The sequence below is a fragment of the Prionailurus viverrinus genome, chromosome E1 (genome assembly GCF_022837055.1).
Source record: "Prionailurus viverrinus isolate Anna chromosome E1, UM_Priviv_1.0, whole genome shotgun sequence".
NCBI lineage: Eukaryota > Metazoa > Chordata > Mammalia > Carnivora > Felidae > Prionailurus > Prionailurus viverrinus.
Window position 1 is genome coordinate 15,079,537 of NC_062574.1, and position 25,306 is coordinate 15,104,842.

Sequence of the window (25,306 nt, forward strand, 5' to 3'; positions counted from 1 at the left end):
TGGCATTTTTAACCAGGTACTGTGAACGTGCCCCACCCCTGGCCCCACCCCTGGATATTCACAACTGGAGGTCAGAGGTGGAGGGCCCAGTCCCCGAGGGCTTCTCAGCTGGGAATCCTGATACTGGAATGTGGAGCCACGGGCCCTGGGCCCTTCGTCCAGTTTCAGCTTTTCCTTTCCCCTCCTGTGGCCTCCCCTCGTCCAAACCTGAGTGTGGGGAAGGCTCTTGAGCCGGGCTCTGCAAAGACCACAGCTCCTGCCCGGCCCCCTGCCTCATGTGACGGCAGCTCTCATTTCTGCTTCTCCAGGTGAATGTGGGGCTGCTTGCCCTGAGCATGCTGGGGTTCTGCCTCCCCCTCTACCTCGTCTGCTACCGGCGCCAGCTGGAGAGGCAGCTACAGCAGAAGAGGGAGGATGACAAGCTTTTCCTCAAGCTGAACGGCTCCTCCAACCCAGAGGCTTTCGTGTAGCGCTCGCCGCCTCAGAACTGTGGCCTCCTGCCCTTGCTTCAGTGACTCACCGGTGTCCTTCTCCCCATCCCAGAGGACCTCCGTGCACCCTCAGGATCCTCTCCTTCACCATTTTGGAGTCCACGCTCCCTCCCAGGGCCCTGGTCCTGCCTTGGAGCTCTGCAGCGCAAGGACGGACGGGAGAGGGCCCGGATGTGCGATGTTCCTACTGCTGGAAGCAAGGGCTGGCCTGGGCTTTGCTCTGCCACTGTCGAGGGGCCCCGGAGCCTTGAGGCACAATGGTGCCTGCAGGAGGAGCAAGGAGGACCTCCAGCAGGCAGGCTCTCTCTCCCTTAAGTGTCTGGATTCTGCCTCTTGCCAAAGCAGAGGGGTCTGCCACCTACTGCCTGCCACCTGCCCCTCAGCTGCATGCCCACTGGCCACACCTGCCCAAGGACAAAGGCTTGCACTGTCTGCGCGCCCTCGCCTGGCCCCTCAACCTCCTCCCCGGCCAGTCTGAGGCTGCCTGAGGAAGGAAGGACCCGCTTCCTGTTGTTGGTGCTAACTCCTTTGTAATTCCAGCCCCCTGTGGCCTGTCCGTGACCTGTCCTCCTGTTATAGGCCTGTGGAGAAGCCCCCCTGGCTTAAAGCCTGGGGAGGGGACGGAGGGCTGGATAGTCATGCACGGCTAGGAGCCAAGGACAAGGCTGCTTAGCAGTCCCTCACCTCCTCCCTCGGGGCAGGGAGCAAGTTTCCACTGCCACCCTTCATCCAGTCTGTGACCCGAAGGGAATTAAAACAGCACCAACAGGGCACCCCCTACACACACAGCTGTTTTTATGGGGGTGGAAGCCAGGCTGCTGCTGACAGATGAGGAGGTCCAGGCCTGGCCGGGGAGATGGACGGTGAGGGGCCTAAGTGTGTGTGTGTGTGTGTGTGTGTGTGTACATGTGTAAGTGGGATGTGTGACCCTGTGATACGTGTGAGGGATGTGTGTGGTGGGGTGATGGTAAGGTGTGGGCTCTGGGTGTCTGCCCTCATCTTCCCGGGGCCACCCAGGAGCCAGCCAGGCCTGCCACAGGCCCAGGGTCCTGGAGGCAGCCTCACTCTGGGCCTGGAGCTGGTCTGAGGCTGTGGGGCCACAGCGCCCCCTGCCGGCAGACTCCTCCAGGGCCTTGGAGCTGTTTACGGGAAGAGGCCGCCCTTCCTCTGCCAGGCGGGCCTGGCTTTCCAGCCCCCCACCTGACTGCCTCCAGAAATGTGTCTGAGACTTCCTGGGAGTGCTCAGCAGGGTGGGTTGATTTTTAAGTTTCTACTTTTAGGTTTTTTCTTTTTAAGTTTTATCAGACTCCTTTTTATAAAGCAATAAATCCATTTTCCTCCTGGTAAGGGACGCCCCTGCTAAGCATTTCGGTTAATGGCTACACGTGCCTGTTTTGAGCTTGAGGAGAAAAGGCAAGACAAGATTTCTTGCCACTGAGCAGCCCCAGTCCTACCCAGCCAGCCGCTCCCCATCTCTCTGGGTGATTGCCATCTTAGAAGCTACAGTGGGGCCAGGAAGAGACCTTACTCCCCACCCCACCCCCAAACAAACTGCGCTTGTACAGACATCTTAGAAGTGTGGGCCAGACTGCCTCTGCTGTTTATCCCAGCCAAACAGCGAGTCCTGATCCCTTCCATCCCCGACTCAGATTTCTTATTCCTGGATCCGCTGCCCTGAGGGTTCCTCCTGAGCTCAGGACACAAGGTGACCCAGGAGAACCTCAGGCTCAAAGAGACAGAGGCAGAAAGTGGTGAGGGAAACTGGTGGAGAACAGTAAAGGACAGACCCAGGCCCAATTTCGAGTCCTGCATTAACGGTCGAGCACCTTGAACACACCTAATTTTCCTAGATTTCAGTCCACTCAAACATTAAAAAACAAGATATTTGTTTGAAACAATTATTTTTACTGTTCTTAAAGTTTATTTTTGGAAGAGAGCAAGCAAGCAAGCCGGGAGGGGCAGAGGGAGAGAGGATCCCAAGCAGGCTGTGTGTTGTGGGTGCAGAGCCCAACTCAGCGCTGCATCCTACAAACCGTAAGATCGTGACCTGAGACAAAACCCAGAGTCGGACGCTTAACTGACTGAGCCACCCAGGCGCCCCTAAAACAAATAGTTTTAAAAAGGAGAGAGAACCAGATCAACATTTTCCAAACCGTTCTTCAGAACACTAGTTCTGTGAGATGTTAGTTATTCAAATTAAAAAAAAAAAAAAACAACTTTCCTGGTCAGGGGCACATGGCTGGCTCAGTCAGTAGAACATGTGACTCTTGGGGTGCCTGGGTGGCTCAGTCGGTTAAGCGTCCGACTTCAGCCAGGTCACGATCTCGCGGTCCGTGAGTTCGAGCCCCGCGTCAGGCTCTGGGCTGATGGCTCAGAGCCTGGAGCCTGTTTCCGTTTCTGTGTCTCCCTCTCTCTCTGCCCCTCGCCCGCTCATGCTCTGTCTCTCTCTGTCCCAAAAATAAACGTTGAAAAAAAAAATTAAAAAAAAAAAAAAAAGAACATGTGACTCTTGATGTTGGGGTTGTGAGTTCAAGCCCCATGTTGGACACAGAGCTTTCTTTTAAAAATAAATAAATAAATAAATGGTCAAATTTGGGAAATGCAGAGTTAAAGTCAGGCAGGTGTACTTTTGTCATGTTCGTGGACCTGTGGCTTCCAAGGCCAGGTGGGGTATGGTGTTAGCAGTCAGAGCCGTCCTCCACATACGGTCTAATGACCACCGGCAGCAGGAACTCCTCGGGTGCTTGTTAAAAAGGTCAACGCCAGGTGTCGCCTCTGGCCCGGAGAATTGACAATCTACATCTTGCTAAGCCCCACCTGGTGATTCTGGGGCACCCACATTTCGAGACCTAGGGACACAGAGGAGTACAATTTGGGGCGATGGCTAATTAGCAAGGGCCCTTCCGTATTGAGGTTGTACAGACAGGGCCCGTGTCGTCCCCAGCAGCGCCCAGGCCCGGCCAAAGGGAGCTGCTGCCTATCTCTCCCAACCCACCTGCAGGACATGGGCACTTTGTGAGAAGAAGCAGGCATTGAGAAACTAGAGGGCAGGCTGGAAAAGAGTCCAAGGCCAACAGTGCATGAGCAGTACCAGATGGGTCAGGTAACTGCGCCCCCACCCCCTTGTCGGGGGCCAGTCATTCTGCTCTGACAGTACGGAGTTGATGGGTTACATATTTTCCTGTTATCATCCTTGAATCATAATAACCCAGGAGTTAGATACTATCCCTATTTTATAGCTGGAAAACTCGAGGCCCGGGGGTGGAGTAACATGCTTAAGGTTAGAGCCAGGACTCCTGAAGTCATTGGAGCATCCAAGGCCCTCTAGGCCAGGACATTCCATTTGGAGCATCAGCCCCAGGGCCCACTGGGCCTTGGGAGCAGGGCAGCAACAGCCCAGGGAAAGGAAGCAAAAAGCCAGGCATGGTCTCCATTTCCTGGAGCCAAGAGCTTCCTCAGAGCCTGGATTGAGCTCTACTTAGTAGAGTCATCTTGGCCCTGGAGACTGATGGGTACAAGGGGGAGCAAATCTCTGGTCACCCCCACCCTGAGAAGAGTGCCCTGGGGTGGGAAAGGGACCACGAGCTGGTCAAAGGCAGTGGACACCAAGTGGCCACAGCCCTCTGGTCTCGTCCCACCCCCCCAGCCTCCAGGCTCCTCGTGGGAAGGAGCAGGAAGTGATGCCTGGTCCTGCGCTTTTGGTCGGAGAGAGGAAGGGGGCTGGGCTGTCCTCAGGAACATTGCCAGGGGTCTCCTCCTGTCTAGTCTTCCTGGACTCCTGTCTGGGAGTCTAGTCATTCCTTTGTGGTTGGCTTCCTGTAAACGCTGCTGGGGAAAGTTCCAACCCTTCTAAATCCCACAGTTATGGTTGCAGGCCCCTGTGGGTTCCTTTTGGTTTTGCTCCATCTCCTTTCCCTCTTGTATCCAGAATCGGCGTGGTCAAAGGAACTTCTGCTCAAGCCCCCATCGTCATGGCCCCTGGGCTATGCAGTCTGAGGGGGGCATCACTCTGCCCTGGGCCCCAAGGACACTGAAAATGGGGACACACCTGGTATTGGGGGTATATGTGCAGGACTGCCCCAGGCAGCAGCACATTCAGCTCCGTGGAGTTGTTGATGCACTTGCATCAGCCTGTGTGAGTCTGAGCAGACACGTAAGGTGGGGGTGTGGGGACGAGTGGTTGGCACTCTGTGGTCAGGGGCTCTTGTCAGAGAGCTCCGAGAAGTCTTCTTGACAGGGCTTCAGAGGCTGTTTAAACACCAGCTCCCCTCTTCTCTGAAGGAGAATATGATGGCTCCTCACAGGCTCTTGGGGTGGTGGGGCGCCTTACCTGTTCCAATTGCCAGGGGACCAGGTCAAGGGTGATAGCCCATTTTTCCCAAAATGGCATAGGTCGTGGGGTTGTGAGGATTAGGAGCCCAGGACCCCCAAAGTGAAAGAGTTGGTTTTCCATAGGCTGCAGCCCCCACCCCGGTCCCCCAGGGTTGGGGGCAAGGTCAGGGTGAACAGGTAGGCTCTGTGAGGCTGTTTCCACCCATTTCCTAACTCACCCAAGCCCTGGGGTGAGGACACAGTGTCAAGAAGGAGGTGTGGCATCCTCCACGTGGGTAGCCTGCCACAGTGCCAGCCTCTCCCTGCCAGCAGGGGGCCACCACCTGTGCCCCTGGGTCTCTGCAGACAGCACGTTCACCTTTGAAGTCAGTCATTCTCAGCCTCCTGGGTGGATCCGAGACTGAACCCGGGCCCCTGGCAGCTCCCAGCCTCTTGACCCATCCCAGATAAGGCTCCATCTTCCCGTGCCAAGGAGGCAGTGAGAGGAGGGGCAGAGGTTAGAGGCCCCACAGCATATACAGTCTCCGTGGCCTTAGGCAAGTCTTGAGCCTCAGTTTCCTTACCTGTAAAATGGAGGTGATCCCCTCACTGGGAGGTAGGTGGACATGGGCATAAAGCACATGTACAGTGGTATACTGCGGATAGCACAGGGAACAAAGACCGTCCCCACCCTAACCCCATCCATACAATGGGACATCTACCTTAGGCAACTCTGACCGGAACAGACTTGTGGCCAACTAAAGGAAGCGAGGTCCGTTTCCACTGACCCGTATCCCTCTCAGAACCCCTCTCGAAGCAAAAGCCTTAAGAAGTTGTCCCTTTGTTCATCTTGTTTATTGTTATTTTTCGTTTATTTCTCACATTTTAGTAAGTGACTTGGCCCCAAAGCGTCTCAAGATAATTTCTAAGTGGTGGGTGTTCAGGCGCCCCGACAGTTCATGCTAAGCGGGGTGACTCGGGTCACTGCATGTAGGTGGCACCTCTGTACCACCTCCTGCACAACTGCTTGGCTGCGCCTCAGTGTGTGCGTGTGTGCACGTGTGAGTTGAGATGGGCTCCGGGCACGTCAGGTGTGAACGCGTTTTGAGGAGCGTGTAGGAGCTTGTCTGTGTGCTGGAGAAGAGGGAGAGGGTCTTGCCTCGCTGAATCCCTCTCCATGGCTGGGAAGGCCTAGGTCCTGAGTGGTGCCTGAAGGGTTCATTGGTTCCCTGTGTCAACCAGGGTCAATAGTGACACCGCTCCTCAGTAACTGACCCTGACTCCCGGCCCTATTGCTGTTTCTGGCACCTGGCTTACTTCCTGGCACACAGTAAGCACTCAATAAATGTATGCTGAGAATGACTAACAACTACTTCCTCCTCTGCTCCTGTGTCTCTTCCTAAGTCCCCCGTCTTTCTGCCCCTTACCTTTTGCTCAGATTCTGTGTCACTTGTCTGACGTGTGCTCCCTGACCCCCACCCCTCCCCTATGGTGCCCTTGCCATGGCCCAGCTTTGCTGGCTTGGCCTTCTGGGTGGCTATTTTAAGAGGTGGGGGAGGGACAGAGTGAGGGGCCTCTTGGGTGGGAAGACCAAGGCTTCTGGTGAATTCTGGTTCTAAAGGGAGCTCATCCTCATCTCTTTTCTTTCGTACTAAGGTGGTGGTCATGGGCATGACTGCTCCTTCTAAGATTTCCCACCATGCTGGCTGCCCTCCTGCCAGGGCCCTGGGCAGTGGCAGAGAGAGAGAGAGAGGGAGAGAGAGAGCCACTGGGCCTCTCCGGAGAAGCCACAAGGAGATCCCCATCCCAGGGAGGGAAGGGATGGCCTGGCCCCTCACCCTAATTGTGTGGAGGGGGCTTGAGGCCCAGGGGAGGGATGTGCATGGCCTCAGGGGCCAGCTGGGGAAAGGATGAGAGGGAATATTACCTGGGTATGTGTGGGAGCTCCTACCTGTCAGGATTGCAAATTCAAAAGCTAAGGCTCTGACACATCCCTTTGCTACCTTTCCTTTTCCCATGTTTGAGAAAGCACAGAGAAATATTTCTCTAATGTAAGTAGAGCCACAGCATAAGGTCTCTGGTAATGCAGGCGTTGTTAGACCTTGACCTCCATGCCAGGGACACAGGAGGACTTGGAGGGGGGACTGGGGGGACGTGGAGGCCACAGCCTCCATCTAAAGGGCAGCCTTGACCCCACTCTATCGTGGCCACGTGGGAATGAGCCTAGTGTTTTCTGTCAGATCTTCTGAGTTTTTTCAGGAGAAGCTGAAAATCCTAAATTTTATTATTTTTTTAAAAATTCTCTTTCTCGGGGCACCTGGGCGGCTCAGTGAGGTGAGCGTCCGACTCTTGGTTTTGGCCACGTCACGATCCCAGGGTCGTGGGATCAAGCCCAGCATCAGGCTCTGCCCTGAGTGGGGAGCCTGCTTGGGATTCTCTCTTCCTCTGCCCCTCTCCTCCACTTGTGCTCTCTCTCTCTCTGTCTCTCAAATAAAAATTTAAAAAAAATTTTTTTTAATTCCCATTTTCAATTGTCGGCTCAAAACAATTTTTTAAAAACTCTCATGGCTGCTCAAATAGCTTTCCACTGTATGCAGACCAAACACACCAGAGGTAAGGAGAGAGGAGAATGTGCAGGGCCTCCTTGCCTCTTTCGGGTGCCCAAAACAACTGCTTGTCTATTTCCTTGGCTCCAGCAGGTGACACGTTTGTCTTGCATCAGACTGTGGCCCTATCTGGCCTGGGACCTTTTCATTTTTCCCTTTGTCTCCCCCAAGCCTGGTGCATAATGAATGCTGTGGAGGGAGCAAGTGGGTTAAACACTCTAGTCTGGCTTCTAGAGGGGCTGAGTCTCCATTTAGGGACAGGGAATTGTCAGGCAAAGTGCAGGGCAGAAGCAGCCCGCCCTTACTGGCTGAGTGCCTGCCCGTGGCCTGGACTGGCCGACACCCTCCTCCTCCCAGTGGGTCCAGCCCAGCAGCCAGGGTCACGCCTTTGTCTGTTTTCTTGTCCGGTGTCTGTCTCTCCACTAGAATGAATGCCTCTTGAAAGCTGCCCCATGCTCTGTCCTGGTCACTGCAATACTTCCAGGGCCCAGAATGGTGCCCGGCAAGGAACAGCTGCTCAATAAATATTTGGAAGATGAAATTTGAAAATGGAGAGAGACAGACAGAAATGAACTGAAAAGGGGCTGACACACACTGAGAAAGGGGAAGAGCATGCCCTCGCCAGCCAGGAAGGGACACAGCAGAAGACAGAAACAGTGAAACACAGTCTCCTCGAGATACCCAGAGGTGGGTTCCAGGTGTGGCTGTGGCCCAAGCAGTCACAGGGACGGCCAGCCAGGAGGACCTGGGCGGGGGTCGGAGCTTTGAGATACACAGACGTGAGGACGAAGGCAGGAGGAAGTCCAAGGTGGAGCGAACAGCACACAGGCCGGGGCAGGAGACCGCTGGGAAGAGAAGATGGCAAAAACACTGGCTGAAGGTCATCACCCAGACAGAGCAGTGTGACAAAGACTGAAACCAGAGGGCTGGGGAGAGGCAGAGAGAGGTCTGAAGAGGACAGGCAGGAGGAGAAGTGAAGAGAGACAGAGAGAGGAAAGACAGAGACAGAAAGATACAGAGAAACAGAGGGCAGAGAGAGACAGAACAGAGAGGGAGACAAAGGTACAGAGAGATACAGAGACAGAGAGAGATACAAAGAGACAGGAGAGACAGAATTGGTGAGGGAATATGGGAGGGAGAGAAGACAGAAATTCTGGTGCAGATAGGGATGGAAAGAGGGAGAGAAACAAAGAAGGAGACATGATAGGAGGTCACTGTGACACTCGAGATTGTAAGCCTGGAGCCTGGAGAAGTAGTTTTTTAAATTATTTTTCATTTTCTTATTTGAGAGAGAGAGATGGGGGGGCGGGGAGGGATGCAGAGGGAGAGAGAAAGAGAATCCCAAGCAGGCTCCACACTCATCGTGGAGTCTGACGCGGGGCTCGAACTCCTGAACTGTGAGATCGTAACCTGAGCCGAAACCAAGAGTGGGATGCTCAACCCACTGAGCCACCCAGATGCCATCGGAGAGGTAGATTTAAGGGGCGGTGGCGTCCATCCCTCTTTCCTCACAACACCCCTTCCCCAATAATGATGATATGGAAATGTGCCATGCACCGCACAAGATGGCCTCAAGGACACTGCCTCGTCTCCTGATTCCTAGCAGGCAGGCACAATCATTGCCCAGTTTTACAACTGAGGAAGCTGAGGCACAGAGAGGTTAAGTACCTTGCCCAAGTTCATACAGGCGGAAGGACTGGAAGGCATGGGGCACCGGGGGGTCTGCTCCCACAGTGGGGCTGAGGACTCCCAGGGGGCCAAGCTAGAAAGTGCTGTGGCACCCGCATGTGAGGGCTAACTCTTAAACACACCCGAAGCAGAGCTTGCTAGAATGGAAGATGTAAGAAACATCACAAAGCTAAAATGTGGGGGAAATGCAGACCTTGTTCAGACACTGAACTTATCTAAAAGAAACTGCAAAATATTTTTTAGATAATAAGAGAAATCTGAATATGAACTGGGTAGGAGATAATATCAAGAAATGATTAATTTGGGGTGCCTGGCTGGCTCAGTTGGTAGAGCATGTGACTCGATCTCAGGGTCATGAGTTCAAGCCCCACGTTGGGGGTCGATATTACTTAAAAAAAAAAAAAAAGAGCATCTAGGAGGCTCAGTTGGTTGAGCATCTGACTCTTGACTCTGGCTCAGGTCATGATCCCAGGGTCATGGGATCAAGCCCCGTGTCAGGCTCCAGGCTGAACATGGAGCCTGCTTAAAGATTCTCTCTCTGTTTCTCTCTGGCCCTCTCTCCCACTCATGCTATCTCTTTTTCTCTCTCTCAAAGGAAATAAATAAACATAAAAAAAAAGAAATCATTGGGGCATCTTGGTGGTTCAGTCAGTTAAGCATCCACCTTGGCTCAGGGCATGATCTCAAGGTTCATAAGTTCCAGCTCCACATAGGGCTCTGTGCTGACAGCTCAGAGCCTGATGCCTGCTTCAGATTCTGTGTCTCCGTCTCTCTCTGCCCCTCCCCTGCTCATGGTCTGTCTGTCTGTCTCTCTCTCAAAAATAAATAAACATTAAAAAAAATAAATTATTAGTTTTTTTAGTATGATAATGGCATGGGTTTTCGAGAAAATATTCCTATTCCTAGAATGCATACCAAAACATAGAGGGGTGAGGTGGTATGATGTCTGAGATCTGCTTTAAAATGTTTCAGAAAACGGGCGACTGGGTGGCTTAGTTGGTTAAGCGTCTGACTTCAGCTCAGGTCGTGATCTCACGGTTTGTGAGTTTAGTTCGAGCCCCGCATCAGGCTCTGTGCTGACAGTGCAGAGCCTGCTTCGGATCCTCTGTCCCCTCCTTCCCCTCTGCTCCTCCCCCGCTCACGCGTGAGCGCGATCTCTCTAAAAAATACGTAAACATTTAAAATAAAATGTTCCAGAAAAGAGATAAAGCATGAGCGGCAAAATCTCTCTAACCGTTGGATCTGGGTGACAAGGACTGGGGGTTCCTTAAGGCCCTGGGTGGCTGCCCCCTGTCCCCGGAACAGAGATACAGTTCTCTAGCTTGGCACTCAGTCCCACCTGTGTGCCCACGCAGAACACGCTCGAATGCTAACCAGAGGCCCTCGTAGCATCCTGCCTCTGCACCTTTGCATGTCATAGTTTCCCTCTGGAGATGCCATTTCCTCTTCCAATGTGGCTCAAGTGCCTGTTGTCCCAGGATGCTTCCCACGCCTCTGCAGCCCAGAGAGGCCTCTTCTTGGACCTGTTCTTTGTGTCACACATGTTCCCTTTTGTCACAAGCTACCTTGTGTCACGAGTTACAGTTCTCCAAAACTGCAAGTCCTCCTCCCTGTGAGCGACTCAAGAGCAGGGGCTGTTTCTCAGGCATTTCGATTATTGTTTTGCTTCTTACTTTCCCCAGAGCCCAGCACAGCCCTGCAAGCCCCTTTGTCTCAGCTTTTGTTAACTAAGAGTCTGCTTAGCAATAATTCCTCTCATCATGGAGGGCTCAGTGTAAACCTCGCCTCCTCTAAGCGCCTTCCCTGACCTCCCCATTAATGTCACCTGCCACTGCCCACAGTCACCATGTTCAACCTCTCCGGAACATTTATCACTACTTGAAGTTATTTCTGTGTTTGTTTATACTCCACTCCCTCACTCTGAACAAGGGAAGGACCTGGTTTTTCTAGGTCACCCCCCGTGTCCCAAGTGCTGAGAAAAAGGCCCAGGACAGGGCCAGGAGCTCAGTCAGTATTTACTGAGTGAATTCACTAGTTGTCCCAACTAGACTTCAGGCTCCCAGAGGGCATGGTTCGGTTACTTTCTGGAGAGAACTAGCACATGGCGATTGTTAAACAACCATTCACTGCTATTATGTAGGAGAAAAAGCCCTCTACTGAAGGGTCAGGGGATCAGGGTCCAGTTCAACTTGGACTTTGGGTGGTAATATCTCTTCTCTTGGCCTTCCTTCAAGTGGCTTGGATTTCTGGGGCAATCCACGCGCCTACTTTAGGATTTGATGAACGAGTGGCCAACATGGGCAATACTCAGAGCTGTCCCGGGGTACGAGTCATGGCTTGACAGCAATATGCCACCTACTCCACCCTCCCTTCCCAAATCCGTACAGTGGCAGCCCACCCACCATCACCTGGCTGTCCCTCAAGTCCAACCGTGGAGTCATTATCTTCTGCTGTGCAAATCTACCTTTCTGGTATTCTTCTGAAGACAGTACTGCCCACCCAGGCTCCCAGGCCAGAAACCTGGGTGGTTTTCTTCCTTTCTCCCTCAGCCAATTAGTCAACAAGTCTTGCTGATATTACCTCTTGAGCTGCTTCCCTCCACTGCCCTTTCCCATCACTGTCATCTTCACCTGGACTTCTGCAGCGGCCTCCTTACTGGTCACCCTGCCTCTGCTCTGGCCCCCGCCATCCCCTCTCCACCCACCGCTCAGAGTGAGCCTCCAAACACCAAACCTGCTTAAAACCCCTAAAAGGCCCCAGCCCCCTTAGGATGGACTCCAAACAACTTATTATCACCTGTCAGGAACTGCATTATCTGCCCCCAACCCTCTCCTCACTCTGCCTGGTAAACTCTCCCTTTCCAAGCTCTCTGCAGACCTCAGCTTAGAACTTCCTCTTCCGGGGAGTGCCTGGCTGGCTCATTCCATAGAGCATATGCCTCTTGATCTCAGGGTCGTGAGTTTGAGCCCCACGTTGGGTGTGGAGATTCCTTTATAAAAAAAAACAAACAAACAAACAAAAAAAAACAAACTTAAAAACAAAGTGAAAAAAACCAAACAAACCCTCTTCTTCCAGGAAAATTTTGAGGACTATACCTCCAGTGTAATCCCATCAAGCTTGTGTTTCACTATTCACGGGCCTTTTCTCATTTCTGCTCGGTTCATTCTCTCAAAAAAAAAGCACAGGTTTTGGTACACAGCAGGTACTCTGCAAACACTTATTGGATGAATGACATCACACTAAGACTGTTAGGTGAAAATCTCCATCACATGCTCTCTATGGACTTGAACAAGTCATTCATTCACTTTTGAGCAATTCCTTTAGCCTCTGCCTCCTCCTCCTCCTCACCTGTAAATGCGGACAGTAATGGTAACTTTTTCTGGTAGAGTTGTGGTGAGGAGTCAAGCACTTAGAACAGCAGTTGCATGTAAATTTGGCTATTTTTAATATTTTCTTGGCACAACTGCTTCCTTGATCTCAACCCACCCCGCTGAGGGGGGCCAAACGTACAGGTGCAAAACAGTCACACCTAGGTCCCCACGCGACACCTTGATGTCCGCTTCGCCTACTGCCCTGGGCTGGCGGCGGGGAGTTCTTGATCCCCGCTGGGGGCCCACCTCTGAAGAGGACGCAGACGCCACGGCCCACTTAAGGATGGAGGGGGCGGGCGCGAGAAGGCTCCGCCTTCGCGCTGAGGTCAGCGCGCACCGCTGCGTGTGACGCTCTGGTTGCCGCAGAGACGCCCCGCCCCCGCGCGGCGCTGCGGAACCGGAGCTCCGGGCGGCGTCGGCAGCGGCGCGGGAGGCGGCAAGGCCGGGGCGGCAGAAGCCGGCGCGGCGACCGCAGCGAGAGCGGCGGGGACGGAGCGGACCACGACGAAGGCGCGCAGGCAGCAGGGCCGGGCCGGGCCACGGGGAGAGCGGCCGCCGGGAAGCGGGCGGGAGGCCGGGCGGGCAGCGGGCAGCCGCCGAGCTGCGGAGCGACATGGTGCTGCTCAAGGAGTAGTGAGTGTCCGGCGCGCCGTGCGGAAGCGGGGAGGAAGGGAAAGTCGGGGATGACGACCAGGGAGCCTGATGGCTTGGCGGAGTGGATGCAGCGACCGGACGGGGATGGGGAGCAATGGATGGGCTGTTGGGCGGCCCAGCAGGGGCTGAGGGGACCGTGAGGGCCGGAAAGGGCCTGAGGTGGGGCCAACGGGGATAGAGAGATACGGACAGCTCCTGAGGTGGGGCCTGAGGGACAGTGAGGGCCGAATAGGCCTGAGAGAAGAGGCCAAAGGGACAATGAGGGCTGGACAGGGCCAGAGATGGGGTCAAGGGGACAGTGAGAGCCAGCAGGGCATGAGGAGGGGCTTGAGGGGATGGAGATGCGTGGTGGCCCTACAGTGGGGGCAGAGGGACGAAGGGGCCCGCCAGAACTACAGGAGTGGCCGCGGGGACTGGCGGGAGAAGGAGGAGTAGGCTTCAGGGGCTGAGGAACAGTTAAGACAGCTTCAGGAATGGAGCTGAGATGGTGGAGAGGAGCGTGAGGGGGACCTGGAGTATGAGGAGTGGCCGCCTTAGGCATGGGGAGGATTGTAAGGAAGTGCACACAGGGAAAGGTGCAGGGAGTTAGGGCCAGGCTTGGGTGACAGAGGAAGGGTCTAAGAAGATTGCAGAGGGCACTGGTGGCGTGACATGGTGCCTAAGTGGTAGGTGCAGGGGAGGAGGTACTTGGAAAGAAGCTTAGGATGTTTGCTTGGGACTTGGGGGACACTTGGGGAAGGCATCCAGAAAATATTGGGGAGGAGCTGGTTTGTGGGAGTTATAGTGCTGGAGAGCGCTGGGATGTTACCAGGGTAGAGGACAGTTTGGAGAGGGAGTAGGCTTGTGAATGTATGTAATAAATAAACGTATTGGAGTAGGGGTTAGGGGGCAGGGGCAGCCTGTCTCTAGGGCAATCTCAGTCTTGGTGCAAAGAGAAATTAAGGAGGTTCCCATAAAGCCATTACTTGAGGAAAGACAGTGAAGGGTGAGGGAGTTCTCGACTAGTGACTGGGGTGGAAAACTAGTGACTTCTGGTAGGTGTTGCAGGCAGAAGGCTTGCTCCTGAAATCCAGGGGATTGGATGACAGGTGGGGATGTGTAGATGGCTAAATCTTTCAGACACTAGATGACCCATCACTGAAGCTCATGGTTCCAAGTAAACATTTCAGGGCTTCCTCCCTGCCCCCAAAGAGGAGAGATTGAATGCGTGTGTGCAGAATTTACAGTGAAACTGTGCTTCCCTGGAGAAGAGGGTGGGTGGGCGGGCAGCATTGGGTCAGAAGCCCAGGAAATCCAGAAGGGGGAGATGTCCCCATAGAGAGCAACTGGTGGAACTCACTTGGTAGCCAGGCAGGTGTGCGGAGGGCTGTTTCCATTCTGTCATTGAAAGCACTTTGCCCCATCCCATATGGCTTGCTCCTTGGAGGTGTTTAGGACATTTAGGACATAGTGTGGCGCTTTGGATAACAAAGGGAGCAGAGACCCAAGCTGTCGTCCCAGCTGGACACCTCATCTGAACAGCATTTTTTGGAGCCCCTCCACCTCTGGTTCTTGACATCCAGTCTGATGTTGATCCAGCCAGAGCTTGGAGCTTGGTATGGTGAGGAGGATGAACCTTGGGATACCAATGGGAGGAGAGCATGGTGCACTTTGGCTTTTAACCTCGACCGTCCAGAAAACAGGCTTTTCCCATCCCATCCCATTCTCCTGATCTTTTTATCTCTTCCCAAGTGAATTCCAGAGTCTGTAGAAACCTGTAGTTTTGTGAAGAAGGTCAGACAGGGAAGGGACCTTCAGAAGAGATCTGAGTGAGTTTTGAAGAAAGGGCCTTCCTCCCCAGTCTTTGTTCTTCTACCCTTGAAGCCTATCAGGGAAAGGTCCAAGGTGCCGGGGCTGCAGAGCCTGCCTGGCATCTGCGTTTCCTTCCTGCCTGACTTGTGCCCCGCGTGTGCTCCGGCGAGTGTGTGCGTCCTGGGGCAGGGGCCGAGGAGGGGGGCATCCGAGACACTTGGCCGTGGCTGCAGTGCTGCAGCTCTGGGAAGGGTGGAAGTGAAGGTCACACTGAAGTGAGCACAGCTCCAGTCTCAGCCCAGCACTGCCCCTGTGGCCCTATCCTTTGGAATTGCACCCAATTGCTGCTAAAGTGGTTTTGCTCCTGAGGAGCCAGGGAGAGACGTCCGGGTGTGCGGCTGTCACGTAAGGCAGCCTCAGAGCATCCCGTCAGGAGCTGGGGGAGACTTGGTGCCTACCCAGGGTCTGGCGGTTTCCCTGGTGATTTTTCTGACACTTCCTCTTACAGGATTCTCCTGGATTTGATTTCTGCAAATTCTTGGATGTGATTCGTACTGCTGTTCTTGCAGATAAAAGGCGTATTGTTTTCTAGGAAGTTTCTTCTGAGGGTGCAGAAATTGTGGCCTCCACGTTGGAAGTATTTTTGTGCACTGTCGGCTTTCTCTAATGGGAGGAGGGCATTCGCGGCAGCATCCAGTAACCTGCAGGATTTGTGTTATTTGAGTCATTCTGGAGGAGGGGGTTAGCAGGCAGTAAGCACTTGAAGCCCCTTTTGTTTTTCCTGCTCCTTTTCTGCCCCGCACCTTGCCTTCAGTGTGATGTTTTTCTCGGACCCCTGTGTGCTTCTTGCTACCTGGGGGACCTTTGTGGATTTGGAAAATAGTGAGCGGACTGTTTAGCAGCCTGGAGCACAGATCCCAGTTGTCGGAAGCACTGCCTAGGAAGGAGAACATAGCAGCTCACGCTTCGCCAAGCGTGCGAGGTGCAGGAGGCTCCAGGGCGTTCCAACTGGGGTCTGGGCACTGAGAACCTGAGCTCAGGAGCGGGCCTCGTTTGTATGAATACAACCAAGTGTTTTGGTCTCACCTCTCTGACCGCGCGGCTTTCAGCTGGGGCTCGGCTGTTGCTCTGCCACTAGCCCTCGCACCTCTGTGGAATGCTGACGGGCGTGTGACCTGGCTGGGCATGACTTGTTGGTCATGGCTTGTTGGCACCTCCAACAATCAGAGGTCGTTAAGATGGAGAAGAAGTAAAGGGAAACTGTCAATTGGGGTGCCTTTGGACAGCTTCTGGAGTTGAAGACACAAGTCGAGTGTCCTCTCTTGGTGACTTTGTGATAGTAGCTTGTATTGCAATATCCTGCCTCAGAGCAGAGGTGGTTGGTGTGTGCTCTTGGGGTGATTAAGCTTTGAAGGAGCTTGGTCCCTTCCTAGCTTTCTACCTTGAGGGCCATCGTCAGGACATTGGGCCCGTAGAGATGAAATCCCCAGGGCCTGAGTCTTCAGGTCTGACTCCTCATCTTGGCTTCGGAGTTTGCCGGGGGGGTGGGGGGGGGGGGGGGGAGGGGGGGGTCCTCGTTTTGCTGGGAAAGATATCAGTGGGGGAAAGGGAGAAGAAGACAGCTCCAAATGTGAGTCAGAGGCCTGCGAAGTAGCCCGTAGGGGGACAGGCTTGCACTGAATCACAGGTTCTAAGTTGGGGCTGAAGGGCACAGACGATCCTGCCTCATAGCACTCAGGGGGCCATTCTCTGCTGGGTTTTCGGCAGTGAGCATATGCCATGTGCAACAGAACATTTAAGACTGTTCTACAGTGGTGCTGTAATGGCCTTGGGTAGCATTCAGGCCTGAAGTTGATACTGTTTTCCCTCTTTTGTAGCCGAGTCATCCTGCCTGTGTCTGTAGATGAGGTAAGTTTTTTTTTTCCTTTTTATTCATAGTTTCTTTTTATTCATATAATTGCTTGCGACCATTAGCTACGTTGGGCTACAAGTGGCCCACCCTCTTGGTGTGGTTTTCATGGTTCTTCTAACTTAGAGATACTCAGTATCCGATGAGAATTTTCCTAGTGCCACCTTTAGTCGAAGGAGGGCACCTATTTTGTATATCTGCAACCTGCCTCAAGCTGTCGGCATGCTAGGTAACTTTGAACGGAGACTTTGGATAGAGCCTAAACCAGCCCCTTTTACCTGCTAAGACTGTGCCTGTTGGGGGACATTTTATTGAGGGGACTGAGTGTGTGAGGGGATTTCTGGGCCCTCCAGCACTTGACCGGGAAGCGTGCACGGCCCTCTCTGGTTGTGCAACAAACCAGTAGGGCGGGAAATCTCCGAGGCCCTCCCTAGCCATGCTCTAGGTGACCGCTGGGAAGACCAAGGCCCCGAACCCTTTTACGGAGGGCAAGGAATAACAAATGGGCTTGGCTTGCCCTCTGTCCTTTTATGGTTTTAGGCCCAACGTCCCTGTGTATGGGGATCTGGCAGGACCTGCCCCGAGAAGGTTCATAGGCCATGCTGACTCAGAATCGTGTCTTGGACAGCAAAAAACTGTCATAGAGCCTCCCTTGTTCCATCCTTTCTTTGAATCTCCTCCACTGTCTTCTCCTGTTGCAGCCTGTTCTTTGCACCCCCCAGCTTCTAGCCAGGCTCCAGTTTGGGTGAAGTGTGTCAGCCAGCGCGGTGCCCTCAGTCACTGTCTTTCCTGTGGTGTCAGCATGAAGCTCCTGTGATAACTTACACTCTGTTCCAAATATGAAATGGACCTTTGAAAAATGAAATCAGGCCAACAGAGCCTGCAGCACACTTTAGATGAGACAGATATCCAAGCTTCTTGGACCCAAAGGGGGTGGGTAGGCATCGGCCCCCTAGAGGATCGTCTCCAGTGGTGGGCTGTAATCTGATAAGAGCTGTGGAGACCTGGGGGTGGGAGCCAGAGGTGGTCCTCGATCATGCTCTGGGAGCTCTAGGAAAGGAGCTTGAGAGAAACCAGACTGGGGATGCAGGGCAAAGGGCATGGAAAGGATAGATGCTCCTATCCCTGGAAGCACCTGACGTGTACCTGGGGCCTGGGAACCCTGTGCTTAGGCTGACAGGTGTTGGGCTTGGGGGGCTCCTGTTAACCCACCTCCTTGGAGGCCTTGCCGTCTTTGTGAAAAATAAAAGTGATGATTTTCCAAATCAGGAGGCCAAGCGGGAAGGCTTGGCCTGTCCCTTACCCTGAAACTCAGCTCTTGGGAGTCCAGTAACCCTCTCTTTGCTGTACAGGATGATCCCACCCACCCACCCCCCAGTCAGGAAGATGTCCCTCAGGAACTCCGGAGTACCTCAGTGTAGCATTTAGGGGCAAAATGGGTCTTTTCACAGGGAGTATCTTGATGGAACAAGGATGGGAATATTTGTGAGAAGTGTGGCCAACCCGGGAGAGCCAGCACTGTTCAGGAGCACCTATTGGCTACTCTGCAGCAAGGCTGGAGGTGACTTAGGATGGGGCCAAGAGTGGAGGGAAAGAGGAACTCACCTTGAGATCATCTGCAATTGGCAGTTTTTAGCTTGTGATTTTTTTTTTTTTTTTGCAGCATTGAGGAAGTGATGGGGCAGGGTGAACAGAGCCTAAAGTCTAAGCAGAAGCTTGGGAAGGAAGCTCTGCTAAGGATTCATCTGTCCGCCTGGGAATGGTCAGCCTTTTCTTAGCTAGAAACCACTGATGAGAAAGCAAGTACATGGCTTGGGTAGGGGGAAGCAGGTGCTGCTTCTCTAAGATTTTTTGTTTTTAAGTAACCTCTATGGCCCTAGTGTGGGTCTTGAACTTATAACCCCAAGATCAAGAATCCCTTGCTCCACCATCTGAGCCAGCAGGCACCCTGGAGCTGCTTTTCTGATGGCTTAAACTTTAGTTCCAGAGATCAGAAAATCTTGAATGGGGAAGCCAAAGAAGAAACAAGTAATGATCAACCTTTTCAGTCTTTATCAATAGACCCATCATGACTCATGGTTCCCATGGGAACAGCCCAGCATCATATGACTGTTGGACTTACTTCCTAATTGGAGGCCTTGATTTGTGGCCCTCGTGGCTTTCTTTCCTTTTTTTTTTTTTTTAAAGTTTATTTATTTATGTAAGTGATCTGTATAGCCAACGTGGAGCTTAACTCAAGGCCTCAGGATCAAGAATTGCATGCTCTTGTGACTGAGCCAGCCAGGCACCCTTCCTCAGGGCTTTCTGTTGTAGGTTGGGAAAGAGAAGAAGGAGAAAAGAGAAGGCCATGTCTTTATAACGATCCTGATGGTGTGAATCAATATTTTGGGGCGGAATTAGCTTCTATCTGGCCAGAGCCTTTGGGTTAACACTGCACAGGGTTTCTAGGCCTTCTGCAGAGAAAGCCCTGGATGTTTGACAAGGGTGTGTCCACCGGTCGTTCCTGGCTTAGATAGGCCCACCCTCTTCCCTGTGGGCAGGGCTGTTTTACTTCCCATTTCCAGAAATGCACGTTACCATCCGCCTGTGGTACCTGGCCTGACACAGTCACGTGGATGGGGCCAACAGCTGTGCTGTTTTTCATGATAATATTGCCTGTGTTTCAGGCCCACCCACTGCATGTTCCTGGGCTCCCGCTCCCAGGTTGCCTAAGTGGTAGAGTCTGTTTTTCTTAGCTGAGTGTCTTAGTTCTTTGGGACAAGGGCAGGCCTCATTGTCCTAGGCCTGAGGAGGCTGGAATCCTCAGATGGATAAGGGTTTTTTATCTGATTTAATGGTCTGCCCGCCACCCCCACCCCCATCCCCATCTGAGTGTGGCTGCTTTCCGCTTTCCCAAGGTGTGGCGCCACTTTGCCAAAGGGAACCCTCTGGCATGAAAAGTGTCCCTCACTTGTAGCTTCTGAAGGCCAGTCTTACTTAACCCCTTTGGATTAACAGAACGGCCTTCACTTGTCTCATTGGGATTAAAGGATCAGAATATCAAGAGAGATTAAAGGGAGAAGATGCTGGCCCAACAGACTGATCCTCTTAGAGCCTGCCCTCTGGTTCCTGTATCTGATGAGGAACCAAATGAAGGGGATTAGTGTCTGCGTGGGGGCCCCTCCCCAAGCAGTGCCACCAGCCGACAGCCCTGTCCCCTCCACCAGGCCCTTTCTTCAGCCTGTCCTTCAGGATTGCTGAGTCAGTGGTTAGATGTTATTATGACTCTTCTCTGAAACAATTAATGTTCCTTCTTAGGAACCCCTGTTTTAGCCCAACCCGGACCCACTTGAGGGGGTGGACTTAGAAAGGCACAGAGACAGCTTGGTGTTCCACGGGGGCATTGAGGCAGCACTGATGTTTTTCAGGATTAGCAAGGTCAAGGTGACTGGCTCTGTCCCAGATGTTTCTCTCTATGGGATTAACTGAGCCTTGATCACTTGCTTGGGCCTTTCTTTGGCATTTTATACTGGGTTTTTACTTTGGAAGTTAGGCCTCTTGGCGTTTGTCCTAGTGTGCTGCCTCCCCCAGACTCTGCCCAGAAATTTCCCTGCAGTGCTTCATTCTGAAGCTGCCTGGTAGAGCGGGCTTCCAAATTTGAGGGGAAGTAGCCCTGGAAGCTGCCTCTGCTCCTTGCTGTTGCCGGGAGTGGGTTAAGTGGCAGCTGCTCAGAGACGCAGCCTCTCTCTTTTAATCTCGAAGGGAGGGAACCCCTTGTCTGTCTCTCCTGGGCGTAAAAGGAGTCTGGGGAGCAACGTAGAAGGTGAGGAAAACCTTTATACCCGCAGTGTGATTACGTACCTTTTTTTCTCATCCTCCCTGAATAGTTGTTCCTGGTGGCACTGGCAGTAAGAGGGAAAATGCTTCCTCCGGTATAGACATAACTTCCTGCATTAACTACTGCCATTCGTTCTTTTTGCCTTATTTTTCCCTCCAAACAGCTTCACTCAGAAGGTTGCAGAAGGGCCAGGTCTGGGCAATGCCCAGGTCACTGGCCGTAACACTGGGTTGTCCTGAGGGGGTCAGAGGAGGCCAGTAACCTTGACTGGTGACTTGATAGGGTGGCAGATGACCAAATAAAGGAAAACCAGGTTCTTGCCATCTAGTAAAGGCACACACCGTGGGGTCGGAATCTCTGTCATCCAGTATGGGAAGCAGGCCACTTGCCCCAGCGCTACCAGGAATCTGGAAAGCATCAGGAGGTTTGGTCGCCTGTAAAACTGTTCTCTGAGCTGCTGGCAGGGTGACGAGCTGCCCGACACTGGAGAAAAAACAGGTAGATGAGTCAGTTTACAGCAGAGGTTGTGGACTTCTCAGAGCACTGGGGCAACTTTCTTTGACAAGAAGTCCTGTGTTAGGATCTGTTTGAATGAATGGGGTGAAGAGATTCTAGGGGCCGACCCAGATCTGGTTTTAGGGTCTTAATACCAGAGGCAGGTTCAGGGAAGAAGCTGCCTTGGACTCTGTAATCTGGTTCCTGGATAGTGGTGTGAAGTTAAGTATGTTTACCTGGCTCCTTCAGCCTTGCTGGAAGATGGGAAAATGGGAAGGATGAAACGAAACACATCTGATAGCTAAAGAGAGGCCACGGAGCAGCGTTCTTAGTCGCTGTGGGTGGATTTGGGCAAGGTCCCAGTGGAACTGCAGAATGAGGTCCTGGATGCAGGGGAATCCCAGGGTGATCTCACTGGACAATTTCTGGCAACTGGACTCTGTGCGCTTGTCGAGAAGACTCTCTGACAATGACTCCTGTCTCTCTGTTCCTCTAGTACCAAGTAGGGCAGCTGTATTCTGTGGCCGAGGCCAGTAAAAACGAAACGGGTGGTGGTGAAGGCGTGGAGGTCCTGGTGAACGAGCCCTACGAGAAGGATGGCGAGAAAGGCCAGTACACACACAAGATCTACCACCTACAGAGGTATGTGGCCGAGCAGCAGGGCCGGGAGGCAGGCAGGGGTCGAAACAGAGATAGTGGATCACTGGGGGGTTTTTCCGGGTTCTCGGCTGGTTACGCGGGTTGCTTCACCTGTGAGAGTGGGCGTAAAGGACACTTCTTTGCTCGTTTAAAGGTTTTTTAGTTTATTTTTAATTTATTTTTTGGATTTTTTTTTTTTTTAATATTTTCCCCGCCAGGTTCCTCGTCCCTAGAGGTGGTAGTGTTTAGTTTCTTGGAGGCTGTTCCATGGTCTGTGAGTATAAGGGTGTGTGTGTGTGTGTGTGTGTGTGTGTGTGTGTGTGTGTGTATGGGTGTTCCATTTCCTTTATTGTTCTCTCATCCATGGGATCGAACTATACGTACGGATCTGGACTTGGAGCTTTTGTTACTTGTCATATCATAGCTGTCTTTGGCTGTCAGCATATTCTACCCTGTTCTTTTAGAGAGCGCAGTGCTACGTCACACAGATGTGCTATAGTCTGCTTCACCAGTCCTCCCCTGCTGGACGGACAGTCATCCTTGCCAGATGTTACACAGATCTTTTGCTGCACTTATGTGTATAAATCTATAGTACATGCTCCTAAAAGTGAAATTGGGGGCAGGTAGTATTTTAAATTCTGATACTGGGGAATTGGTTACTAGAGAACTTGAAGCACCTCTTTTTGGATCAAAGGCATACGTATTTAATTAAAAGAAATTTTTTTTAATGTTTACTTATTTTTGAGAGAGAGAGAGAGAGAGAGAGAGAGAGAGACAGAGTGTAAGCTGGGGAGGGGCAGAGAGAGGGAAACCCAGAACCCGAAACAGGCTCCAGGCTCTGAGCTGTCAGCACAGAGCCCGAAGCAGGGCTCGAACCCATGCACTGTGAGATCATGACCTGAGCCGAAGTCGGACGCTTAACTGACTGAGCCACCCTGGTGCCCCAAAGGCATAAGTAAACATGAGTCTGAGGGGTGCCTGGGTGGCTCAGTGGGTTAAGCGCCAGACTTAGCTCAGGTCATGATCTCACAGTGCATGGGTTTGAGCCCCATGTCCAAATTTGTGCTGACAGCTCAGAGCTTGGAGCCTGCTTCTGAATCTGGGTCTCCCTCTGTCTGCCCCTCCCCAGCTTACATGCTGTCTGTCTCTCTCTCAAAACTAAATAAACATTAAAAAAATAAATAAAAATAAAAGTGAGTCTTATTTGTATACCAAAATCCATAGCAAATCACATAGATTTGCTGAATCATATATTTCAGTAAATAGTCATATTTCAGTAAACTCTAAGCTGACCCAAAGGGCACTGAAAGCCATGGTAAACATACACCAGCTTGAATGGAAGTTGAACAAAGCTAGTTTTAGAAACTATCCAGTACTGGAAAAAATAAATCTTATCTATGCCTTTTTTTCCCCCCAAATCTATGTTTTTTAACTGTGGTAAAATACACAAAACACAAAATTCACCATTTTTTTTTTTTTTTTTTTTTTAATTTTTTTTTTCAACGTTTATTTATTTTTGGGACAGAGAGAGACAGAGCATGAACGGGGGAGGGGCAGAGAGAGAGGGAGACACAGAATCGGAAACAGGCTCCAGGCTCTGAGCCATCAGCCCAGAGCCCGACGCGGGGCTCGAACTCACGGACCGCGAGATCGTGACCTGGCTGAAGTCGGACACCTAACCGACTGCGCCACCCAGGCGCCCCAAAATTCACCATTTTTAAGTTTAGTGGCAATAAGTACATTTACATTGCCATGTAGCATAAGCTGGAATCTTCATTTCCAGTCGCTGAACTGACTAGACATGAAATCAATTTCATTTTCGTCTGGTGAAATCCCTGACTTAATGTAGTCTGATGCTCTGGAGATGTAAAAGTGCTAGCCCAGAGCAGTCCAGGATTTTGTGAGTGCTGGAACCAGGAAGAGAGCAACACTGTAAAGTGGGGAAATCTCGCCATGATCCCATTTCCTTGCCGTTGTCTTCTTTCTCCTCCATGTCTCCTCTTCGTCTTCTTCCATCCCTACTCAGTTGACTGCCAACCAATCCTTACTGAGCCATTCGCCGTTGGTTAGAATAAGACTCAGGATATGCCTTCCCCATAGCGTCTCTGTTTTCCTAAAGAGGACTTTGCAGAGATAGTGAGGTTGGGAGAAGAGACCAGCTGGTTTCTTACGACTCAGTTGGTCCAGCCAAAGTGTCAGAGGGGAGATCTGTACATGTGGAGGGTGGGACATGTCTTACTCTCTTCCTTAAAAGAGAGGGGGTAAACTTTGGGCTGCCACCACCACTCTTGACTTGACTTCAACTGCAAAAACCAGGTGGAAACCAACAGTGCTGAATCCCGTGACCACCTTCCCTCATGAGGATCAAAGCCTTCCTGTCAGCCGTCTGGTTGCCCTGGTCAGAAATATGGGCTGCCCACTACCTTCTTCCTCGTCCCTCATATCACATCAAGTCCTTTTGACTGCATCTCCTTAGTACCTCCAGCATTTCCATTGCCTTCCATCATCTCTTGCCAGCCATCATCATCTCTTACTACAGCGCCTCCTAACTGTTCTCCCTGCTTTCCATTTCTCTGCTTCCAGTGTTCTGTCCAAAGATAGATCTGTTGCTCCCCAGCTTAAAAGTTCTGGATGGGGACACCTAGGTGGCTCAGTCGGTTGAGCGTCCAACTTTGGCTCAGGTCATGATCTCACAGATTGTGAGTTCGAGCCCCATATTGGGCTCACTGTTGTTAACCTGTCAGCACAGAGGCCACTTTGGATTCTCTGTCCCCCTCTCTCTGTCCCTCCCCTGCTTGTGCTCTCCAAAAAATAAATAAATAAATAAATATTTAAAAAAAAAAAAAAAAAAGGTTCTGGATGGCTTCCAAAGCGTGGATAAAGTCCATACTCCTTGATGTAACTTACAAGATCTTTTGTGACCAGATTTTGCATCTTTTCTTTTCTTTTCTTTTTCATGTTTATTTATTTTTGAAGAGACAGAGACAGAGCATGAGTTGGGGAGGGGCAGAGAGAGAGGGAGACAGAGAATCCCAAGCAGGCTCCAGACTCTGAGCTGTCAGCACAGAGCCTGACGTGGGGCTCGAACTCATGAACCATGGGATCATGACCTGAGCCGAAGTCGGCCGCTCAACCGACTGAGCCACCCAGGCACCCCATCATGTTTTCTTATATTTCCTGCCTCATACCTTATACCAGCTACTCCAATCTTCTCTTTCTCCTACCTTTTCTAACCTCACTTCTGACCTTTCTAGCTCTATTCTGTGTTCGTGTAATTCTTATTTTCTCTGAGGAGCCTCCCCACGTCCCATGCCTCCCACACCGTGTTCTCCCCACGCTCTGTCCCCCCAGAGCCCTGGGCTCACCCGTTATGGCATATACACGTACAGTGCCGTCCTCTGCCTGGTTTGCTGGACTCCCTGCTCGCGCGTAAGCTCCATGAAGTCAGGAGCCATGTCTGTGTGATTTCTGTATGTGTCCTGGTGCCTGGCACACAGGAGTATTTCCCTGAATGAGTGTGTCAGTGAGTGAAT

The 25,306-nt window shown here is 52.1% G+C and overlaps 2 protein-coding genes across 6 annotated transcripts in view; both read left to right on the top strand.

Moving 5' to 3' along the window:
* Nucleotides 1–2,389, top strand: part of SLC43A2 (solute carrier family 43 member 2) — a 37,721-nt gene extending 35,332 nt beyond the window's left edge. For 3 of the 4 annotated variants that reach the window (XM_047832172.1, XM_047832170.1, XM_047832173.1), the window contains exon 14: nucleotides 309–2,389. In XM_047832172.1, coding sequence (XP_047688128.1) covers nucleotides 309–470 — 162 coding nt within the window. In that variant the 3' untranslated portion in view covers nucleotides 471–2,389. The remainder of the gene's footprint in view (nucleotides 1–308) is intronic. The other variant, XM_047832171.1, reaches the window with a different exon arrangement.
* Nucleotides 2,390–12,840: 10,451 nt separating this feature from the next.
* PITPNA (phosphatidylinositol transfer protein alpha) overlaps nucleotides 12,841–25,306 on the top strand; it is a 41,019-nt gene continuing 28,553 nt past the window's right edge. For both annotated transcript variants that reach the window (XM_047832180.1, XM_047832179.1), the window contains exons 1-3: nucleotides 12,841–13,101; nucleotides 16,791–16,821; nucleotides 21,631–21,776. In XM_047832180.1, coding sequence (XP_047688136.1) covers nucleotides 13,082–13,101; nucleotides 16,791–16,821; nucleotides 21,631–21,776 — 197 coding nt within the window. In that variant the 5' untranslated portion in view covers nucleotides 12,841–13,081. The remainder of the gene's footprint in view (nucleotides 13,102–16,790; nucleotides 16,822–21,630; nucleotides 21,777–25,306) is intronic.